Source organism: Zonotrichia albicollis, chromosome 2 (assembly GCF_047830755.1).
Source record: "Zonotrichia albicollis isolate bZonAlb1 chromosome 2, bZonAlb1.hap1, whole genome shotgun sequence".
Classification (NCBI taxonomy): Eukaryota; Metazoa; Chordata; class Aves; order Passeriformes; family Passerellidae; genus Zonotrichia; species Zonotrichia albicollis.
In genome coordinates this window covers 47,944,759-47,964,625 of record NC_133820.1, presented here as the reverse complement: position 1 = coordinate 47,964,625, position 19,867 = coordinate 47,944,759, and the positions used below count along the sequence as shown (strand labels likewise).

At 38.1% G+C, this 19,867-nt stretch overlaps 1 protein-coding gene across 1 annotated transcript in view; it reads right to left on the bottom strand.

The window, feature by feature from the left end:
• Positions 1–19,867, bottom strand: part of TMEM135 (transmembrane protein 135) — a 154,017-nt gene that overhangs the window by 7,660 nt on the left and 126,490 nt on the right. The window contains exons 7-10 of the mRNA XM_005485784.4: positions 9,225–9,266; positions 7,843–7,989; positions 5,634–5,703; positions 1,588–1,755 (exon numbers count right to left, since the gene is read on the bottom strand). Of these exons, the coding sequence (XP_005485841.1) occupies positions 1,588–1,755; positions 5,634–5,703; positions 7,843–7,989; positions 9,225–9,266 (427 nt within the window). The remainder of the gene's footprint in view (positions 1–1,587; positions 1,756–5,633; positions 5,704–7,842; positions 7,990–9,224; positions 9,267–19,867) is intronic.

The window sequence follows — 19,867 nt, the reverse complement described above, 5'->3', positions numbered from 1 at the left end:
AAGTCCACTACTAAACCACATCCCCAAGTGCCAAATCCACACACCTTTTGAACACTTCCAGAGATGGCAATTTCACCACTTCCCTGGACATCCTGTTGCAGTGCCTGACAACCCTTTAAGTGAAGGAAGATTTCCTATTATCAAATCTAAACCTCCTGTGGGCAACTCGAGGCCATTTCCTCTTGTCCTGTCCCTTGCTACTTGGGAGAAGAGACTGACCTACACCTGGCTGCAGCCTCCTTCCAGGCAGTTTTGGGGAGTGATAAGGTCACCCCTGAGCCTCCTCTTCTCCAGGCTGAACCCCCAGCTCCCTCAGCTGTTCCTCCTCAGGCTTGTGCTCCAGACCCTTCCCCAGCTCCATTTCCCTTCTCTGGACACGCTCCAGCCCCTCAATGTCCTTCTTGTAGTGAGGGGCCCAGAACTGAGTACAGGACACAAGGTGTGGCCTCACCAGTGCTGAGTACATACTTAAAAATATAGTAAATACTTAAATACTTAAAATATAGTACATACTTAAAAAAAAAAAGTAAATAAAGGTCAGAATATGTCACCTTCATTTTATGAGTATCCACTGGGCCAAATTGCACCTCTCAATTGAAGCTTTTAAATACATCAAAATAATTTTAGCTTTTGCAATTTAATTTTTTTTCTATTCTAAAGGCTTTTTTCTTAAAGTTTAAGAAAAAAAATTAATTTTCAAGTAAACTCTGAACAGCTCATTTGCACTTTGCTATGAAAAAATTTAGACTCTGTAACCTACAAATTGTTGTCTCAATTTAATTACCAATCAAGTGAAGTGCTGTTTTACTTACGTTTAAGACCTTCTTTTTTATTTTTAGGTAAATAACATTTACCCTGAAATAATACAGCATGATCTTGAATTTGCAGAACAAATAAAGTGGCAGCTGGAAAATGCCATGTGATTAAGAATACAAAAGTGCAAAAGACACTTCAGCACTGCACTGTGCTGAAGTGCTATCCTGCATTAGGGCAGGTGCTTTGTCACATTCTCTTTTGGCATAAATAAACATAATTGGATTAATTCCAACAATGCAGTATGAATGCATATTAGTTCACAATCTGTCATCTTATAATGGGGTAGAAAGGATACACTTTCAAGCAGTAAGTGCAATATCTCCTCAACTACATGCTCTATGTTCTGCCGTCTCCTGCTATTCAGTGTCAAGTAAGAATTCCAGGTATGTGAACCAACAAAATCTGCACAAGGCTTCTCTCTGGCAACACAGACACTACTGCAGTCACTACTTGTGCCTGCATGAAAATGCTTTTGTGTAGCAGCAAATCCTTCTGAAATATGAATTCACTTTCTCTGAAGTACTCTCTATCTCCTGATCTTGAAAACAAGTTGCAAAATCCATCCGGTCTATTTAGAAATTACAGAAAAAAGAATGGAAGAACAGCTTTCTATTTACAATTTGGTTACTGCAATAGTATAAAATTTGTCAGTATCATGTTGTAGAAAACAGCACCAGTACCATTAAGCAGCTTGACTTTTTAGCTCTTTGTGATATTGAAAAGTGAAATAAAACCCAGAGCATTTGTCATTTCTGTATGCTATAAACTTACTTTGTATATACTGACAAAAGATCCCAGAAAAGCTCCAAGCTGGAAATTTTCCTTGTTGTAGAAGAGGGAAAGTAGCCGTGATGGCTGTGTAAGCAGATGCCGGAAGGTGGAAGGAATCCGAAGGCAACACTGGATCAGGTAACCAATGCTGAACATCCTAATGAAGCCCTAGAGAAAAGAAATAGAGATCTTGTGGTAAGAAACCACAAATTCTGGAAAAGAAAAAGCCAAAGCTTCTACAGAAGGCTTTATTTTTGACATCAAATAGTTTAAAACCCACTCTGAAGGTAATATGTAAAACATATAAATGTATTCTACTCCCACCTTCTAACTCAAGAGTTTTCTTTTTCCCAGTTACCCTGTAAAATAGTAAATCCAATAAAATCACAGACAATTGACTCTTCTTTAATTTCTGTGAATTTTTGAAAGGTCTCAAGAAAAAGCCTTCTATTATACTCCAAAATTCTGTCCTTTGAAATAATCCTGATGTCTACATTTCTAGCTTACTGACCAGCTTTTAACCACAAATGGGTTTATAGAGGTTTATAGAGGAAAGCAATGCAGTGGAAAAAAATGAACACTTCTGTACTCAAATGTCTCAAGAAAACAGTAAAGAGGAAAAAGTCCACCAAAACTAAATTTCAGAAAGTGTGAGAATTAGAAGTTAACCCTGGTGGCTTGGCACATGCTCACAGACCTTTCCTCAGCTAAACATGAGGTTGTGGGATGCCTGCAGCAAGGGAAAGGGAGAAGCTGGAAGGGACTTCATGTGCAGAGCTACTGAGAAGGGATAAAATGGATTCCAAAGAATTTACTTACTATTCCACCTTGGATAAGGACCTGTTTTCTTTTTTAACATGACACAAAACCACACTCAATTTTTTTTCCAAATTATTCTCCCCAGTTTCTTCTAACTTCCTCCAATGCTTCCTACCATTATTCTTACCCTAAGGTGAACCTTATTAAATAATTCTGAATAAATTTTACCCAGTTTTTGTCTGGAAGATTCTTTATGTGAAAACTATTTCTGCACTCACCTGCAAATAAGGCAAGCACCTTATTCAATTACAGGGACACAATTCCAGTGACAAGGAAATCTGGCAGGGGTTTGACTGAGCAACCTTTCAAACTCAGAAACTAAAACCATTTTTTCCTCCTAAAGAACTTTATAATGCATCATAAAGATCATAAAAATTTATTGTGGCTAAACATCCAGTAATAAACTCTTCCTGAAGCAATTACTCTTCCTGCTACTCAAGAAGTGGCTTATGAGAACCAAGTGGAAGAAACTAAGTCATCCAACAATACAACAGCATTTTTTTGATAGAAAAAATTCCATTCCTTCATGCCATTATAAAAAAAAATAAGAAAATGTCCTAAACCTTTGTGAGGAACAAAGCCCAAAACAAGAAACAACAGAATGGTGTGTTTGATGTTTTTACCAAGCAAAGGTGACTTCAGTGGGGTGAAGAAACACTTAAATTACAACTAGTTAAATGCTCAAACACATCACTGATTTTATTCTTATTAGTTACCAAATCAGAAGTCCCGCACCACAGGACTGAGGTTTAGTGTTGATGCCCATGAAATACCAAGTATTGTGCAAAATCTCTCTATTTAGCTCATTACTACAAACAGCTGAAATCATATCACACCTACAGGTGCTTTTTCACAGTCACAGGAAGCATTATATCTTATAATCCATGTACAGTATTGTAACCTTTATCTTCCATAAAAAGTCATCCAATAAGAATGGATGTAGTACACAGCAGAGCATATGCAGGGCACTGTAATAAACACAAGTGAGCAAAGAAAACTCTGCTAAGAGCCATTTCTCCACAAAGATTTTCAGTTGGAGCTCAGATCAGCCAGAAGTGGTAGCACAGTGTAATGACATATCTCCAGAATTTAATAAACCTTTCTGCTTTTGAGAAACAAATTTCTTAATACATTCAAGATACTTGCTACAACTCAAATTCAGAAAAGCATATGTGCATATAAACAAAGTTCAGAAACATACCATAACTTCATTCAACCTGTTGCAATATATGAGGAATTAGTTAAGATAGTTAAAATCAATTAATTAAGATATTCAATGTTTATTCTGGGTACATAGTAGCCCAGATTCCTTCAAGATACAGAACTTTGGGACTACTATCATAGAAAATAATCTCAGAGAAGTCATGGATACCCCATTCCTGGAACTGCTCAAGGTCAGGTTGGATGAGGCTTTGAGTAACCTGGTATAGTGGAAGGTGACCTTACCCATAGCAAGGGAGCTGGAATGCTTTAAGGTCCCTTCCAACTCAAACCATTGTATGATGCTACAACATCATTCTTTGAGGTCACCCTAGTCACCAGTAAATTTGGAGTTATCTGGTCCTGTCTGCAGCACCAGCAGAAGAAACAGATAACTGGACTTCTACTGTGGCTCCTCACTGTAATGGCTCCTCACTGTAAACAAGCAAAATCCTAAAGAGGAAAAATATTTTTCCACTGCTTCTGTCACAGCTCTTTTCAGACACTTACAAGAACAAAGCATTTCAAGTATTTAAAGTTTGAAGGGAAGTCAATGAACTCAGGTGGTATGGCACTACTGAATGTTACAACATGATGCTGTCAATGAGCTAATGTGCATTTAAATGTGAAGCAGGAGAAGAAGAGCATGCAAATGGCAGTTAAAGCACAGATGTATTTATGAGAAGAAAACTTGTTCAAGGGTAAGGGGAAACTGAAGGGAAGTTTTGGCAATAAGCAGCTCATCACATCGTTATCAGGTTTGACAGCTCCATTGCAGAAAAGGAATTGTAAAAACATGCTCAAATCATGTCAGCTGACAGTTGTTACTGATCAACTCCAGGAACAGTCACAGAACTGAACTTTGAGAATTTTGGATCTTTAAAAATATAAATACTTTTTTTTTTCACTCATGTTTTCATTTAAATAAAAAGTCACAGAACAGTCAGGAAATTTAGAGGACCCGACTGCCACTTGAGCTATATTTTCCTCACTAGGTTATTGTAGTCAAGAATAATTTACACCAAAATACTAAAGAAGACAGGTCCAAGAATGAAATAAATTTCAAATGCTCAACTGTCTTCTCTAAAGAGAGAACATCTTTATAAAAATTTATTTTTAAAATTTACTTTTGTCAGGTCAAGTCTTTACTCAGCTTTATTATCAGTTAGCCTTTTTCCTTCCCTCATTCTATTTAAGGATATTTAAAGCAAAACAAAATTATGCTCAATCAATAAGTGAAAAGGATGTGTATTCCTGAACATCCACCTTCCTCCCCATCCTTGGATTCGTTTAACATTTTAAAAAGTTATTTTTGAAAGTAATATGCATTAAAAGCATCTGAAGATACTCAAACACATTTTTGCTGCTCCATATATAAAGCCAGGTCAACTGTTAAGGAATTGGGAACTTCTGGAGCCTTACCAACTCCCAAAACAGGCATAGCAGGTGGTACCACCTGTGCCAACCCAATGCCAGCTAATACAAATTTCTGCACAGCAATTCTCTGAAAAAAATGCCCTGATCACATTAATAATGGAGGATGAATTATACCACCAGAGATAAACAGCCCTTCCTGGGCGTAGCAACTGTGACCAATCTCTCATTACCCCAAGCCCTTAAAATAAACGACTGGAGGGGTGCACCCAGTGCCCAGCAGCGACGTTCCAGAGCCGTGCAGCTGCACGGGGACCGGGGCTGCCTGCCACAGCAGCACATTCCAGGTGCTTTATTTAGGGGGACTCACAAGTGGGCTCAGCCGTGAAGTTAAACAAGTTCCTTGCTTGCTAAGCTGTTTTTTCCCCACACATTTTATGTTACTCATTCACTACAGCTAATCTGAAAGACCAGAGAACTTTAACCCCACCACCGCCCCGTCCTAAATTGAGAAAATCTGTTTTCTGGCTTGTCACATTTTCAATAGAAAAGAATGAGTAACAGGCTCATTGCTCACTTCCTAAGCATATGCTTTTCCTGACTTTTACCCCTTCTTTGCCAGAGTTTGTCAATCCAACATTTTCTGCACTTACTTTAATACAGTATGAGATGCAATTATCTCCATAGTGTTTACAGCATCTATGCCTTGGGCCATGTTTGCACCTGCAAAAAGCATAATGAAACACGTATTAACTCGTAGCTGTTTTTAGCAACAGGAGACTTCATAAATTTTTCTTGCCTAAAAATACATAAAGTGTTATTTGCCCAGCACTCATTCTCCCCATTATCCACTGAAGGGCACTGTGAACTTTTATGATGCCATAAAAGGACAATAAAAACTAACAATACTTTAGTTGTACACCAAGAAAATGTGTCTGCACACTTATTTGGATCCAACCTCTTGCCATGCTACACATAAAATGCTAAATTAAAGAACAAATTTTCTGCCATGGTCAACAAGGAGAAGTGATGTGACCTCTTCTGGTTTGTCTCCGCTCCATGGTTATGGAAGGATATTTGAGCAAGCATCTGTTGCCTGTGCCCTTTCATCTTTCACACCACTGTAAGGGTCACTGAAAGGCAATACAGATCATACTAATGCACACCCTGTGAGACTTCTCTCAATTACAAGCCTCTCACTTTTGGGCTATTTCTTCTGCAGTGTAGATTTTTATGTAGCTCTTCCTTTGGACTGAGAATTTGACCTTGAGTGTTTAAAACAGACTGGCTTGGGTTGGTGGGATGTGTGGATTGTACAGTTTCTAGCCCTGCATTATGTAGAATTAAAATAAGTAATTCATACTGGGTCTGAACATTATATTTTGCTATATCCAAGTATTTAAGATTTAATGTAAAATAAATTACACAACTTATATACTATGTCAAATATCTTGGAAGTTTTGAATCGTGTACTATAAAGTCTAATGGCCATAAATCATCTGTGAGGTCAGTTTATGTAGCAAAATTGTAATGAGAATGTGCTCAGGTTACAGGCATTTAGACTCAATTATATTGAAAAGAACCATATGGAAGAGAAACCAGTGGGAGCATAAAAACTGCATATTGAAAGTTTGCTGAATGTCTGAGTTGGGAGTTTCAAAACCCTAAAACACTGTTCTTCTCCATCTTCAATCCTTGTATTTAACCAACAACAGAAGAGCAATGAACTATCTCTAGCAAACTGAGTCATGGGTATTTAAGACAAAACAGGCATAAGCAATTCAGGTAAAAGCATTTGATTATGGCTGGAGGTGTCTTTTCCTTGTAGGACTTTTGCTGTCTAATATAGTCATGCCTGAAAAACCACTGATGACTTCCCTCATCTTTTTCAACTAAAACCCACAGCAAATCATAGGAAGTCACCATGTGATGGGGATCAATTCATGTTTGTTCATCATCTGAGCAAGTAAAATAAGCCAATACTTTGAGTACACAATGCACGTGGAGACGCCCTCCTGTGTGAGAGCAGGCAGAGATTCGGTCATAAAACTGCTCTGGAAGAGGTCAGCAGAAGTGAAGATTCATAGGTGTCACGTGAATATATCCCCAACCCATTTTTTACTCCATCTTCCCTGTAAATGAATGACTCCCTGTGGTATCCAGTGTGCCTGAAGCAGAGGAATCAGTCAGCAGAAGTAAGTCATATGCTCAGTCTCAACATATCAGACTGAAAAGCTCACTGCTCTCCCTTCTTTAAGCTCATAAAAGACAGTGAATTGGATCCTGTAGATAGGGGGACACCCACCTTGCCTAACTTCACATGTCTAGATCTCACCTCGTGTAGAACAGTTTTAGACTCTTTGCTTTGCAATTTCCTATCTCCAGACAGCAGAGGCAGCCCACGTGCCACCAATCCTCTTTTAGGTAGTTCTCCTTTATGCAAAACAGGGATGTAGGTCTCCCAAAAGACTATGTTACAGTCACTTATGGTGACATAAGTAAGATCTGCTGCTGTGTAATTTTCCTCCATCATAGTACCACTCGTTCCAGCAGAACTATGCCATGAACTGATTTTCCTGAAAACTGCAGAAAAAGCAACACCATCCTGCACTCATCATGGGCTGAATTTGTTCCCCCTTGTTAGACAACTGCATGTTGCAAGGTCATACAGTTCTTCAAGTTTTGCTTTCACCAGAGTTCATCATCTGCCACTATTAACTACCTAGTAAAAATGAAATAGAAAAACGCTGAAATGTAAAGCAGAAGCATTACAAAATATTATCAAATATAACATAACAGACATTAAAGTGCTCTATATAACAATGATTCAATTTTTTTTTTCTTTTGGGTTTTTTTACTCACACTTTGTCCATGAGCTTTTTTGTTAGTGCCAGTATGTTCATTGACTGTGATACTTTTTCACTATGCTTGATTTTTCTATCTGTTTTTGAAAATGCTGCTTCAGGTGAAAAAGAATGGGTGGGGATTTCTTCTTTCCCTACAATGAACCTGAAAGAAAAAAGCAAAACAGACCAAAGCAATTACATAACTCAAAGAAATACATGAAGTCCTGTATAAGCCTCTCAGTCTTAGACCAGATTCAAGTTACTCCCAGGTCTGTAAAAACCCATCTTATACAGCTGCCAAATCTCATACTTCTTTCATTGAGAAGATCAATCCATATATTTAAAGACATGCTTCAGCTAGAGGACACAATTGATGCTGGGAATTTTTTAAAATTAAAACCAAAAACATTAACAGGGAAGTCCGCCTCTCAGACAAAGGAAGAGCACTAAGTAGGAATATAAAAAAGCACTTGAAATATCTCAATTCTCTCCAGCAAAATGGGGTTACATAAAGGTTGATAATTACTACAATATTTTTATAAAATATCAATTTTGCAGAATCTTCAAAATGTTTTTGCTCCCACTTAAATCACCAACTTTGTTTCACTTGGCCTCATCTTCAGCCTTCTTTTCTTCACCCTGAAGCTGATATTGTCAATATATTGGCTCATCTTAGATGTAGAATTACTGCATATCAATGGCAAGGGAGGACACAATGGCAAAATGTTTCCTAAAACCATGCACTAGAATCCAAGTTACACTGTACCTTGGCAGTCTTACCAGTCTAGCCAAGGGTAAAGAAGATGTAAAAACTTTGTCATTATGTAATGCAGCAAATAATATCCAGCAGCCATTTGCTTCCAGGAAAATATGGGTTATCATGAATTCCAGTTTTAGAAAGACAGAAGATAAGTGCTCCTTCCAAAACATGCAATCATATGTCTGAGTTTCCTTTAAAAACAGTCACAAGTATGAAGGGATTTCTCTCTTGCTAGCACACAAAAGAGGAAACTGTCTCAAGCTACACCAGAGGAGGTTTAGATTGGATATTAGAAAAATTTCTTCACTGAAACGATTTTCCAGCATTGGAACAGGCTGCCAAGGAAGTGATGGAGCCACTGTCCCTGGAGGTATTTAAAAGACATGTGGATGTGGCATTTGGGGACATGGTTTAGTGGTGGACCTGGCAGTGTTGGGTTACAGGTTGGACTGGATGATCTTAGAAGTCTTTTCTAATCCAAACGATTTTATGATTATACCTTCTTCAAAATATGCTGTATACCCAAAAGTTGGACAAATTTTAGAGCAGCATAGGAATAATCTTTTCTTACAATGCAGCTGCCACTGTGCATCATTCCTCAAAATCTTGTCTTACATAGTCACAGAAACTTCACTTACTTTAGTGCAGAGTATGTAAATCCTTTCAAGCCATCTTTGCACCTGAAAGACAAAACCAAAAGATTTCTCTATAATGGGCTACTGGCAATATAAAGTGTTACAGATTACATACGGCATAGAAGGGCTGTGGAGGAACACCAGCTTTTCATTAACAAAAAACAGCACGTTTGCATCAACTCTGTGGTTATCCTTGATTCCCAGTTGTCACCACAGCCTTGGGACATCTCTGAAACGAAGGACACAGCATCAAATGCCAGTGCTTCTCTTTTTTATCCAAACCAAGAGTGGAGAAATTTTTAAAGGATGGTAACAGAACTACTAGGGCAACAATGCAAGAAGACAAAGAACTGTTGCTTTATGGAAAAGTAGTCATGATGAGTTTAACAAAACAAATGTTTTACTGCAAGGAGAGAAAGGAGGGTTGGATCTCAACAAAAACGCCCACCCTTCTTGTGAAAAGCTGCAGGGAATTTCTCTGACTTTGAGATAAACTGTTGTACTTTGCAAAGTGCTGATCTCTGCAGCTTCTTACTTTAAGAAGACTCTTAATCTGAAAGTCCCAGTTTTTTAATTATACAGTCAGTGGTTGCTGTGATTCTGAGCTTGATAGTATGTATATATATATAATATATATCTGTTCTTACCAACTACAGGGTTCCTTTTTTGAAGAACGACCACAGCAAGGAGCCCATATTTGGCTGTGGAAGATTTGGGTTATTGACTTTTTTTTCTGTCCAGGATACAATGAAAGGAGCTGTAGCTTGCAGCTGCTACTGATTTCTCCTCAAAAACCATGTTGATAGCATAGGAGAGAGGAGATATCTGTGTTTTCTCTCCTTTTCTTTTTGTACAATTGTATGGGGAATACATGATGGTAAAAATGCATTCCTGACACAGTACACAAAGCACAAACTAGTAACTTAGCAGCACCACCATTTCAAGAGCATACCTACTCTAAGGGAAGGCAGGAGAGCAGTTACAAAAGCTTTGTGAACAGAAGCAGCTGATGACAACCCTTTGCCTTCCACCTGCAGAGACCACATTGTCCCTGGAAGTGCCCACACACCTTTCAAGAGCAGGTGACACCATCTCCCAAAAGATTCCATGCATGGGCCAACATGTACTACCAATGGTTGGATACACACAAACAGCAGGAAAAACATCAAATCAAAGATGTTCACAAATGAAGAAAGTCTTGCTTTGTCCTGGCAGGGGAGTGCCTGGTGCAGAGCTGGTAAGACATCACAGCACTAAACACTCCTTTCCAAATTCTTTCCAAGGTTACAACCTTCAATACATATGTTTCCAAGGACTTGGTTTGTCAGCATGAACACAGTTCCACAGCACCAGCACCAAAAAAATCATTGCAAAGAGTTTGTCTTTTAAGATGACTGCAGTTAAAATACTGGTCACATATTTATGATGTAGAGGGGTTCAAGGTAAATACATAAAAATAAAATCGCTCATTGTATCTTCAACTAACATAGAACTTTGAAACCAAAGACATGTAGTAATTTTAATTGTGATTCTTTAAACATACATACAATTCAGAAGCTGAAACACTATTACAGCACTCTTACAGAATGATGGACTCAAAAATGGGTTGAAAACTAAATGATGGACTGAAAAAATCAGCTTAGCCCAGAGAACACAGTGAATCACTGGCAGAAGTCCAGAGTCTGAATGCACAGGCTTAATATCTACCTCACTTTATCCACAGTACCACAGTCCAGTTTCCTAAGTTCGATTTTAAACCTGCAGCTGACTGTAAGTTAAATGCTCTTTGAGTGAAGGGTGTCCAACACATTATGCCAGCAAGCTGCCAGCTCATGAATAGGGCTTTAGTTTCTACTTTTTCAGTAAATTAAAACCATACACAAACTGCAATCTAAACAAGCACATAAGTGTTTCTAGAATAATATCAGAACAGAAAAGTAATCATAGTATGGCCATAATTATGTTTTCTCCTTGATTATTCCAATGTAACTCACTTTCAGTTGCAAGTGTTCAATGATTCCTTTACTGCACCACCAGATGTCCCTGCCCAGCTGTGCTTGAAGCACCCTGATGGATGCTATCCTACAACTCATTTCCTTTAAACTGACCTCAAAGAAAATGTCAAATCCTTTCTTCATTAATATTGTAAATCAGAAGACATCTGAACAACCAAAAGAGAAAACAGCACTCCAACCCCCTAATTTCTTCCTCCAAGAAACAAAAAATATTTCTAATGCCTATTCTAATTACACAAAAAAGTCAATTCTATTCAGAAAGTATTTAGTGTATTGGAATTTATTAGCTATGCTTACTTTTCTTATTTTTTTCTTGTTGTTTTGTTTATTTGGATCTACAGCTATGAATATCCCTGAAAAATACATCAAAGTTAAATATGTAGTTCAGTAAGGAAGTGACACTAAAGACACAATTAGAATTTTTTCTTCCTTAACTTCCTATTTAATTTTAAAAAAGTAAAAAGTGCAATTAAGCTTTTAAATAAAATATAATTAGTGTTGCTTGCTGTCTAAACTGTCTCCTGTAAAACCATTCTGCAAAACTAATGGGTGTGTGGGAAAATTGTTTATTAAGAGTTTTATAAACAGGAGTCCAAGAGAAACAATACTTGCAGTCAAGAGTAATTTGGACTGTAACTCCCCTTCTCTGGCATGGCCATTTTGCTCTTACGAACGAAGAGGCAACCAACAACAAAGCTGTAATTCTAATTTTTTGTTTTACATCATGGATAATGAATTCACTATATTTAAGGTTTCAGAATGCTGGTCTAGAGATTGAAATTACTTTTTTTATTCACTGACTAGGAACACAACACTGGCAGCAACCAAAAAAGCCCTACACACGGACTTCAAGCACACTTTTTTTTGGGGGGGGGCAGTGTTGGGGGGAGATTGTGACAACCCCCTTGCAGAGACATCACAAATTCAGTGACTGGCCTCAACAGTGACTGCTGAGGTACAACACTGGCTGCACATGGCACGTTTCACAAACACCTGGCTGCTAATAACTGAACTTAGAGTAATGATTTGCTTCATGCAGCCACTAATTGGTAATAATAATGCCACCACTAATTGGTTATAATAACTTTTACTCAATGCTTCATTGCTCAAGGGGTGAAAAAGCCTGCACTCTGCTGCTGACCCCCACGAACTACTCAAGCTTCAAATGAGCCTAGCACAATACATCACATGTGCCCAGCACTGCAGACACCCTGAGAGGGGAAAAATCTAAATAGTGAATTGTAAGGGATTTTTTTAGGATTCTATTGAACTTGCAGAGTTGTATGGCATCTGAGGGACTCGCTGTAGCTCACCTACCCTTCTGCAGGGGCATCTAGTGATAGGACAAGGAGGACAGGCTTTAAACTGAGAGGGCAGGTTTAGATTAGGTATTAGGAAGAAACTCTTCACTCTGAGGGTGATGAGGCACAGGTTGCCCAGAAAAACTGTGGATGCCCCATCCCTGGCAGCGTTCAAGGCCAGCTTGGATGGGTCTTTGAGCAACCCCATCTAGAGGAAGGTGTCCTGGCCCATGACAATCATTAAGGTTCCTTCTAAACCAAAACATTCTACTGCTCTATGTTTCCCACCACCCTGAATGTCCCAGGGACCAAATCCCATTCTGCAGGAGGGAAACACTGTTTCCTGTCTAGCAAACAGTAATTTAAATGGTGCATAATTTGGTTACATTCTCCCATCAGATGGGGACTGTCCCTGGTACAAAGCCAAGAGTGGCAGTGACTTTGCCAGCTGTCCCTGCTGGCACCATGGACCTGATCACACAGCAGAAATGCTCTACTCCATTCCAGCTTTTGTTTGGCCAGAGCTTGTGTTTGGTTGGAGCCAAAGGAGCAGAAGAATCAAGGAGCCAAAGCAATAAATTTGGATTCTCAAAATTCCCCTGCTGGGACTATTCTGGCACATGAGCAAATAGGGTTGATTTTAATCGTGCATATTTATAAGATAAATTTAACTTACGGCCACACACATTTATTTTTTCATAAAGAAAACAGCAAAAGTGGAATAGAGCCAAGATTTGATACAAACTATACTTCCAACAAGACATGAACTAGCTGTAATTATGTTTGTATATGTATAGAGGTGCTGTACATGAGTTAACTGTACTCTCCCTCCATCCTGTGGGAAGAAATTCCCACACTGAACTGCAAGGCTGGATGCCAGCAATTATATTTTGGGGGTTTTTATTAGTATGTCTGTTTTGGGGTTTTTTATTAGTATGTCTTGTCATAGCTCTTCTCAAGACTTCCTCTAAATATACAGTGTACAAGAAACCTTCTGAAGGAACGTCACTTGTCACCCACGGAACTGGTAAGCAGAAAGCAGCTCACAGTAGTAACAACATGCCATGTTTAACAACATCCCCACAGTGCTTACGGTATCCTTTAGGGTAAGAGTAAATTAGAAACTCCTACATGCAGAGCTCTCATTGTGGCCAGGTGGGAAGGAAATACTTCAAGCACAGGACATGTGTTCGCATTTTACTGCAGCACCTCTGCCTGTGAGGACTGGTCGGGGGACCACGTTTCCATGTTAAGGTCTCTTCTTTATGGAGAAGTGAAGATCATCCTGATGAAATGTGACTGTGTCTGAACATGCCAGCTATACCTCTTGCTATTAAATCCCTTGCTTTTAGGAATTAAAGGCTATCTACGGTATTTTATGACCTATGCTGATCTCTAGAGGATAATCCATTTTCTGTTATAAGTTGCTTAGAGAGGTTACTGTATCTGCCTCCTTCTGTTTTTCAGCTGGACTCCATGATGTCAAATACTTCATTCCTCATCCTCTCCCCAGTGTTAAAAGTCAACAGCAACAGGTGCCATTTTTCTGAGATGCCTTCTGTATCTATTTCTCTTCTTCCTTTTCTATCTTCTCTTTTGCCCTTTCTTCCTACAAACAGAGATGCTCTTACACATTTCCCCCCAGCTGTCCTTCAAATGTTATTCTCGAAAGCTCATTTCTCTTTCTTAAGAAAAATTGCACTGAGGAAATCCAGAAGTAAATTTATGGGAAAGAAATATTCATACCCAGATTATCTCTTGTCTGAATTTCTGCTTTTACAGATTAAATATATATTTTCTTTCTATTTTTACACACAGCTCTTACCTATTCAAGCCAGAACTGTGAAAAAAAAAATATAAGGTGCAATTATAAGCCAAAACTCTAATCTCCTACCCCATGGAAAACATGCAGCTTTTGGAAAACATGTCAGAAATCCCATTAAAAACAACAGAAATCAGAGGAGTTGTAGTTTATAAAAATTATACTTCAAACTTTTAAAGGTGCAAATGTAACCAGGATCAAAATTCAGTCAGAAGTCTCATAACTTGTGCTTCCAAATCAGATAGCTAACTTCTGCATGTTTAACTAAAACACTAAAAAATGTATCCATGGCATTTCTTTCAGTTGTGCCTGAAGAATAAAACGATCTTTTGAAAAGGCCACGGTTTTGCAAAAATTACATGCAGTGAATATAAAATCGTATTTCATTAAAAAGTAAATTAACAAAGAAACAGTAAATAGGGAAAACATTCAAGGAGAAGGACAAGATAAGCACCATGGAGGACGTACATTATTTTTTTCTTGACCCAAGTTGAATGCATCATTTCCAATACTTGGAAAGAAAAGGTGTGTGGAAATGACAAATCATGTAGTCAACAGTGACCTATGGTTCCATTAAGCTCTTATGTAAATTCAGAGAATTACATTTTAAAACAAAAATACTGCAATTCTGCGAAGAATGTGACTCTTCAATTAAAAAGAAAGCTGTTTATATTGAAGTTAAATTACAATACTGGATTCAGAGTTGAAAACCAAAGCTGCTATCAATCAACTTCACATCTGATTGTTAATCAAGTTTTCTGTGTTACTGTCGAATTGAAATCAAATTTCTAGTGATGTTAATTATCCTACTACTTACAACAGTCTCATTTCTTCAGAGGTTAGCACTTTCTGAAATGTGCAAGTAACTGCAATTCCAGTGGGTCAAATTTCTCTTAAAAGATCTTGTAAATGACAAAAAAAATTTGTTATTTTAGCTGGATGCAGATAGTCCATATCTTTTTGTACCAACAGTGCTGCATTGTGGGCTCAGGAGCCACAACTGAATAATTCAGATGGCCACGTTTCCATCCCAAAATCCTTAATCAAAGTCCCTGCCTCACACAGCTAATAGAAGAAGCCAACACAGAACCACAGAACAGTATGGGGTGAAGGTACCTTTAAAGATCCTCTAGTCCAACACCCCTGCCAAGGGTAAGGACACCCTCCACCGTATCAGGGTCCTCAGAGCCCCATTCAGGCTGGCTTTGAATGTTTTCAGCGATGGGACATCTACCACCTCCCTGGGAAACTTCTGCCAGTGTCTCACCACCCTTATAATAAAACATTTCTTCCTTATATCCAGTCTAACTCTACCCTTGTAGTTTAAAACCATCAATTCTTGCCCTGCCACAACAGGTTCTATTAAAAAGTCTGTCCCCACCTTTCTCATAAATCCCCTTTAGATACTGGAAGGTGCTCTAAGGTCTCCCAGGAGCCCTCGCTTCTCCAGGCTGAACAACCCCAATTCAGCTTGTCACAGGAAAGGTGTCCCAGCCCTCTGATCATCTTTGTGGCCTCCTCTGAACCTGCACCAACAGGTACATGTCTTTCCTGTGCTGAGGACTTCAGAGCTGAATAAAGCTCTCTAAGCAATTAAAAAAGCTGACTGAACAATGAAGTTAAGGATTTATCTGCTTAATTCAATTGATTTGTTGAATATTGCAAAGTGACGTAATTTTTCCACTATTCAATTTTGACCTTTTTCTTACAAGTGTTTTAACAAAATACAGCAACCTTCTGTTAAAGCAAAACCCAAACACTCTCTCCAAATCAGGCACAGAACAAAAATAGGAAATGGAAAAAACCCCTGGAGACATGAAGATGGGAAGTCAAATTGTCTCCAGAGGCATGAGGACACAGAGAAATGTACCTCAACACGTGTTCAAAGCCACGTCCACCTCTGGAGCCAGGGCTGCTCTGATGCCATCTCATTGTTGTCAGAACAATGAGTCAGTCACTAAAGGGACACGCTGTTACAGGATTACGATACAAATAATCCTTAAACCCACAACGGGTTTTGCTCCTTATTAAATAATAGTGGCACCTGCAGTGATTCTATCTTAGAAGGAGAATTGTGCTAAACTTATCTACTGCCAAATTTTCCTCTGGCTTTTTTCTTATGGCTCTTTGCAAATGGAAAAAAAGAAAAAGAAAAAATAAGAGGCTAAATTTGCTGGAACTGTTTTTTGTAAACATACTTAATGCTCTTTGCAAATGATTCAAAATTTCAGCAAGCTAAACCTCTCTCATTGATTGATTAATTCACGCATTCAAGAGAAATGGATACAACACTTGATTTTCCCAAATGATCCCAAAATTGGATTTGAGGGAAAGGTTTGGCTGTTTGCTTTGTTTCAATTTGGGGAAAATGTGATTAAAAGAAGAAAATCCATTTATATTTTTACATTTATTAATCCTGTCTCTGACATTTAATAACATATATAATCAGGATAAATTTGTAATGAAATGAAAAGCTATAAAATTATTTTAAAGAAATTAGCAATCATTCTGAATGTGCTCAGGCCACTGCTGAGCTAGAATAAAGAGCAAAGATCAGTGAGTTGTTTTCAATACATTAACTTGAATTGAGATCTTTACCCTATTATTCAGAAATATTTTTAATTCCATATAATGCAGAATGCTGCCAAAATCATCAAGATTATTACAAGTATTTAGCCATAAGCACTAGGACATCAGCTGGTTGTTACACACAAACTAAATTACTATGTTGCAAAGTTTTTTGAAATTCAACTTCTATTTCTTTGTGATGATGACTGTCCCTTGCAGATTTACCCACTGTCCCAGAGTTTACACCCATATCTCCGAGATGAGTGCTGCGGTATTTGCCTCTGATGCTTGTAAGTACCATTGGATGTCTTGAAATGAAATTAAAATGTAAAATCTGCTCTGGAGGAACCATATAGTGAATAAAATGTTTGCGCACAGCCTCAAGAAAACACTATTTTGAAAACCAAATTTCAGTGCAACCACAGAAATCCACTCCTGAGTAACTCCCTTGCTGGCTGCTAGCTTATACTTCAGCAAGAGACCACATTTTACTCTAACATAACAGTTTTATTTTAAATTACTACAGTGCTGGTCAATTAGATTGTATTTTTAGTGCTGAATATCCAGGTGCAGTATTTGGAATAGAAAGTTGCATCACCAAAAAAAATCGAAAAAAAACAACTTGAGAGACTGGTCATTGGACCTGGAGTGAGCTGACACAAAGCCCAAGCCTACAGGTCACAGTCAGAGGGAGAATGTGTCATTTCTGTGATGGACAATGCATGTTCTTTCTTCTAATAATAATCACATAAATGTGGCTTCTGAACATCTGTAATTGCTTCTAATTTTGATTTTTTTGAAAAAACAATTTTTAAGAAAAAATTAACTCCATACCAAGAATGTATATAAACATCTAGATAAAACACAAGATTTCCTCCAAAATATGAAGAAAAATAAAATTAATTGTTTTACACTGAATAGTTGCTGCAGTTAACTAATTTAAGCAAAAACATGGTATTTATGAAAATAATCAACCAATAATAATTGCTGGGAAGTAAATGCTGTTGGTATCGTTTAGGAGATCAGTAGAACCTCCCACAATTATTTCACTTTGTAAATATACCACATCTGCTTTTGTCAGCTACAAAGTATGCAGCATAATCTGCATTTTCCTGGCAATCCTAGAGAAGGCCAGGTACAGACTGATTGTGAGCCACCAAAGTGACCTCAATAGTGAGAAAGGTCCATAACTGTGGGATGTTTGGTTATTTTTAGAAAAGACAGTGCTAAACACCAAGGTGCTGTCTGGGAAAGGAGGAATTACACAAAACTGTAATTCAGCTGGCTTCCTAAGGAGGAAGGCTGTACATAAACAGACCCTGTAAGCTCCTGGAAGACAATCATGAAGACATGACTAACAATGAATACACTCTTATCAAAAAAAATCCTTGTAACACGGGGTCTCATGACTAGGAATGCAAAGAGATATGTGTCATATGCTATTGACTTAATTCAGGCTTTGGACCTAAAGCACGTGACATTTTCTTACAATAACAAACACAGAAACATAATTTAATGGCAGATAGCTAGAATGAATACAAAAGTGGTTAGACAAGAGTAGAGAGAGAACAGTTATCAATGGCTTGCTGAAAAACTGGAAGGACAGACCAAGTGGTATTCCACAAGCACCAATTCTAGATGTCTGCTACTCAGCAATTTCAGTAGTAAAAGTGGTGACAGAGAAAAAAGTGCATGCCTATTACATCTGCAGATAATACTGAGCAGAAAAGGGCTACAAGGGCTGCTAAAACAGGCTGAGAGTGTTGAGGTTGTTCAGCCTGGTGAAGACTTTGGGGAGACCTTATATCACTTTCTAATACCTAAAAGGGTTACAAGAGAACCAGAGTGGGACTTTTTAGAAAAGTCTTAGGACATGAGGTAGTAAATTTAAACTGAGAGCAGGTTTAGATTAAATATTAGGAAAAAAGATTCCTGTGCACATGATGAGACACTATTACAGGTTGCCCAGAGAAGCTGTGGATGCCTCAGCCTTGGAAGTATTCAATGTTCAAGTTGGATGGGGCTCTGAGCAACCTGATTTAGTGGCAAGTGTCCCTGCCTATGGCAGGGAGGCAGGAACTAGATTATCTTTAAGACTCTTTTCAACCCAAACCATTTTGTGATTCTATGACTTTATGAAGTGGAAGACATTGGCTCAGGTAAAAACCCCAGGATGTTATTCATCAACTGCATGTGCATTATATGTATGGAGAAACAATCAACTACACAAATACAGGATAAGAACTGTGAAGCATTAAAAAGCAAAAGCTGATTTGGAATGTAAAAGAAAGGCTACAACTTGCAAAACACTGAATTGTCTTGCTCTATTTTATTTATCAAGCTTTATCAGCTGAAATAAATTGTCTTGTGCATCAGAAAAGAGAACAGGGTAGAGGGATACAAGGGGGAGAAAAATATAGCAGTATGTGATAAATCCTTGCTACTAAAGTTTGCTACAAAGTAAAGCAAATAATCTGTTTCACTCATGTTTGTGGATGAGAGAAGAAGGAATAGACCAAAATTGTATCAAGATATATTCAATCAGACTCTGTAAAACTCTTATCCAAAAAATGGCTAAGAATAGATTGCTTAAGGATGTCATGGACTCTCCATTACCGAAGACTTAAAAGAAAAATAAAAGTCAGATATTTGACATGAATGGGGAGAAAACTAGACAATCTCTCATGAATTCAAGTATTTTTATTCTACATTAAAAGACTGAAAAATAGAGCCAACACTTAACATAAATGACCTCACACATCCAAAATTTAAACCAATGGCATAACTTTATTAAGGAGGGAACGGAAAGTGGAGATTCTCTCAAGCTGTTCTGAAGGTTTCTTTTCCTTGATAACAAAGTACCACTGCAGTGAATGAAAAATCAGAAGGGATCAGCCCATGATCAACCCTCGGCTCCTTCAGCTGAAAAAACCCTCAAAA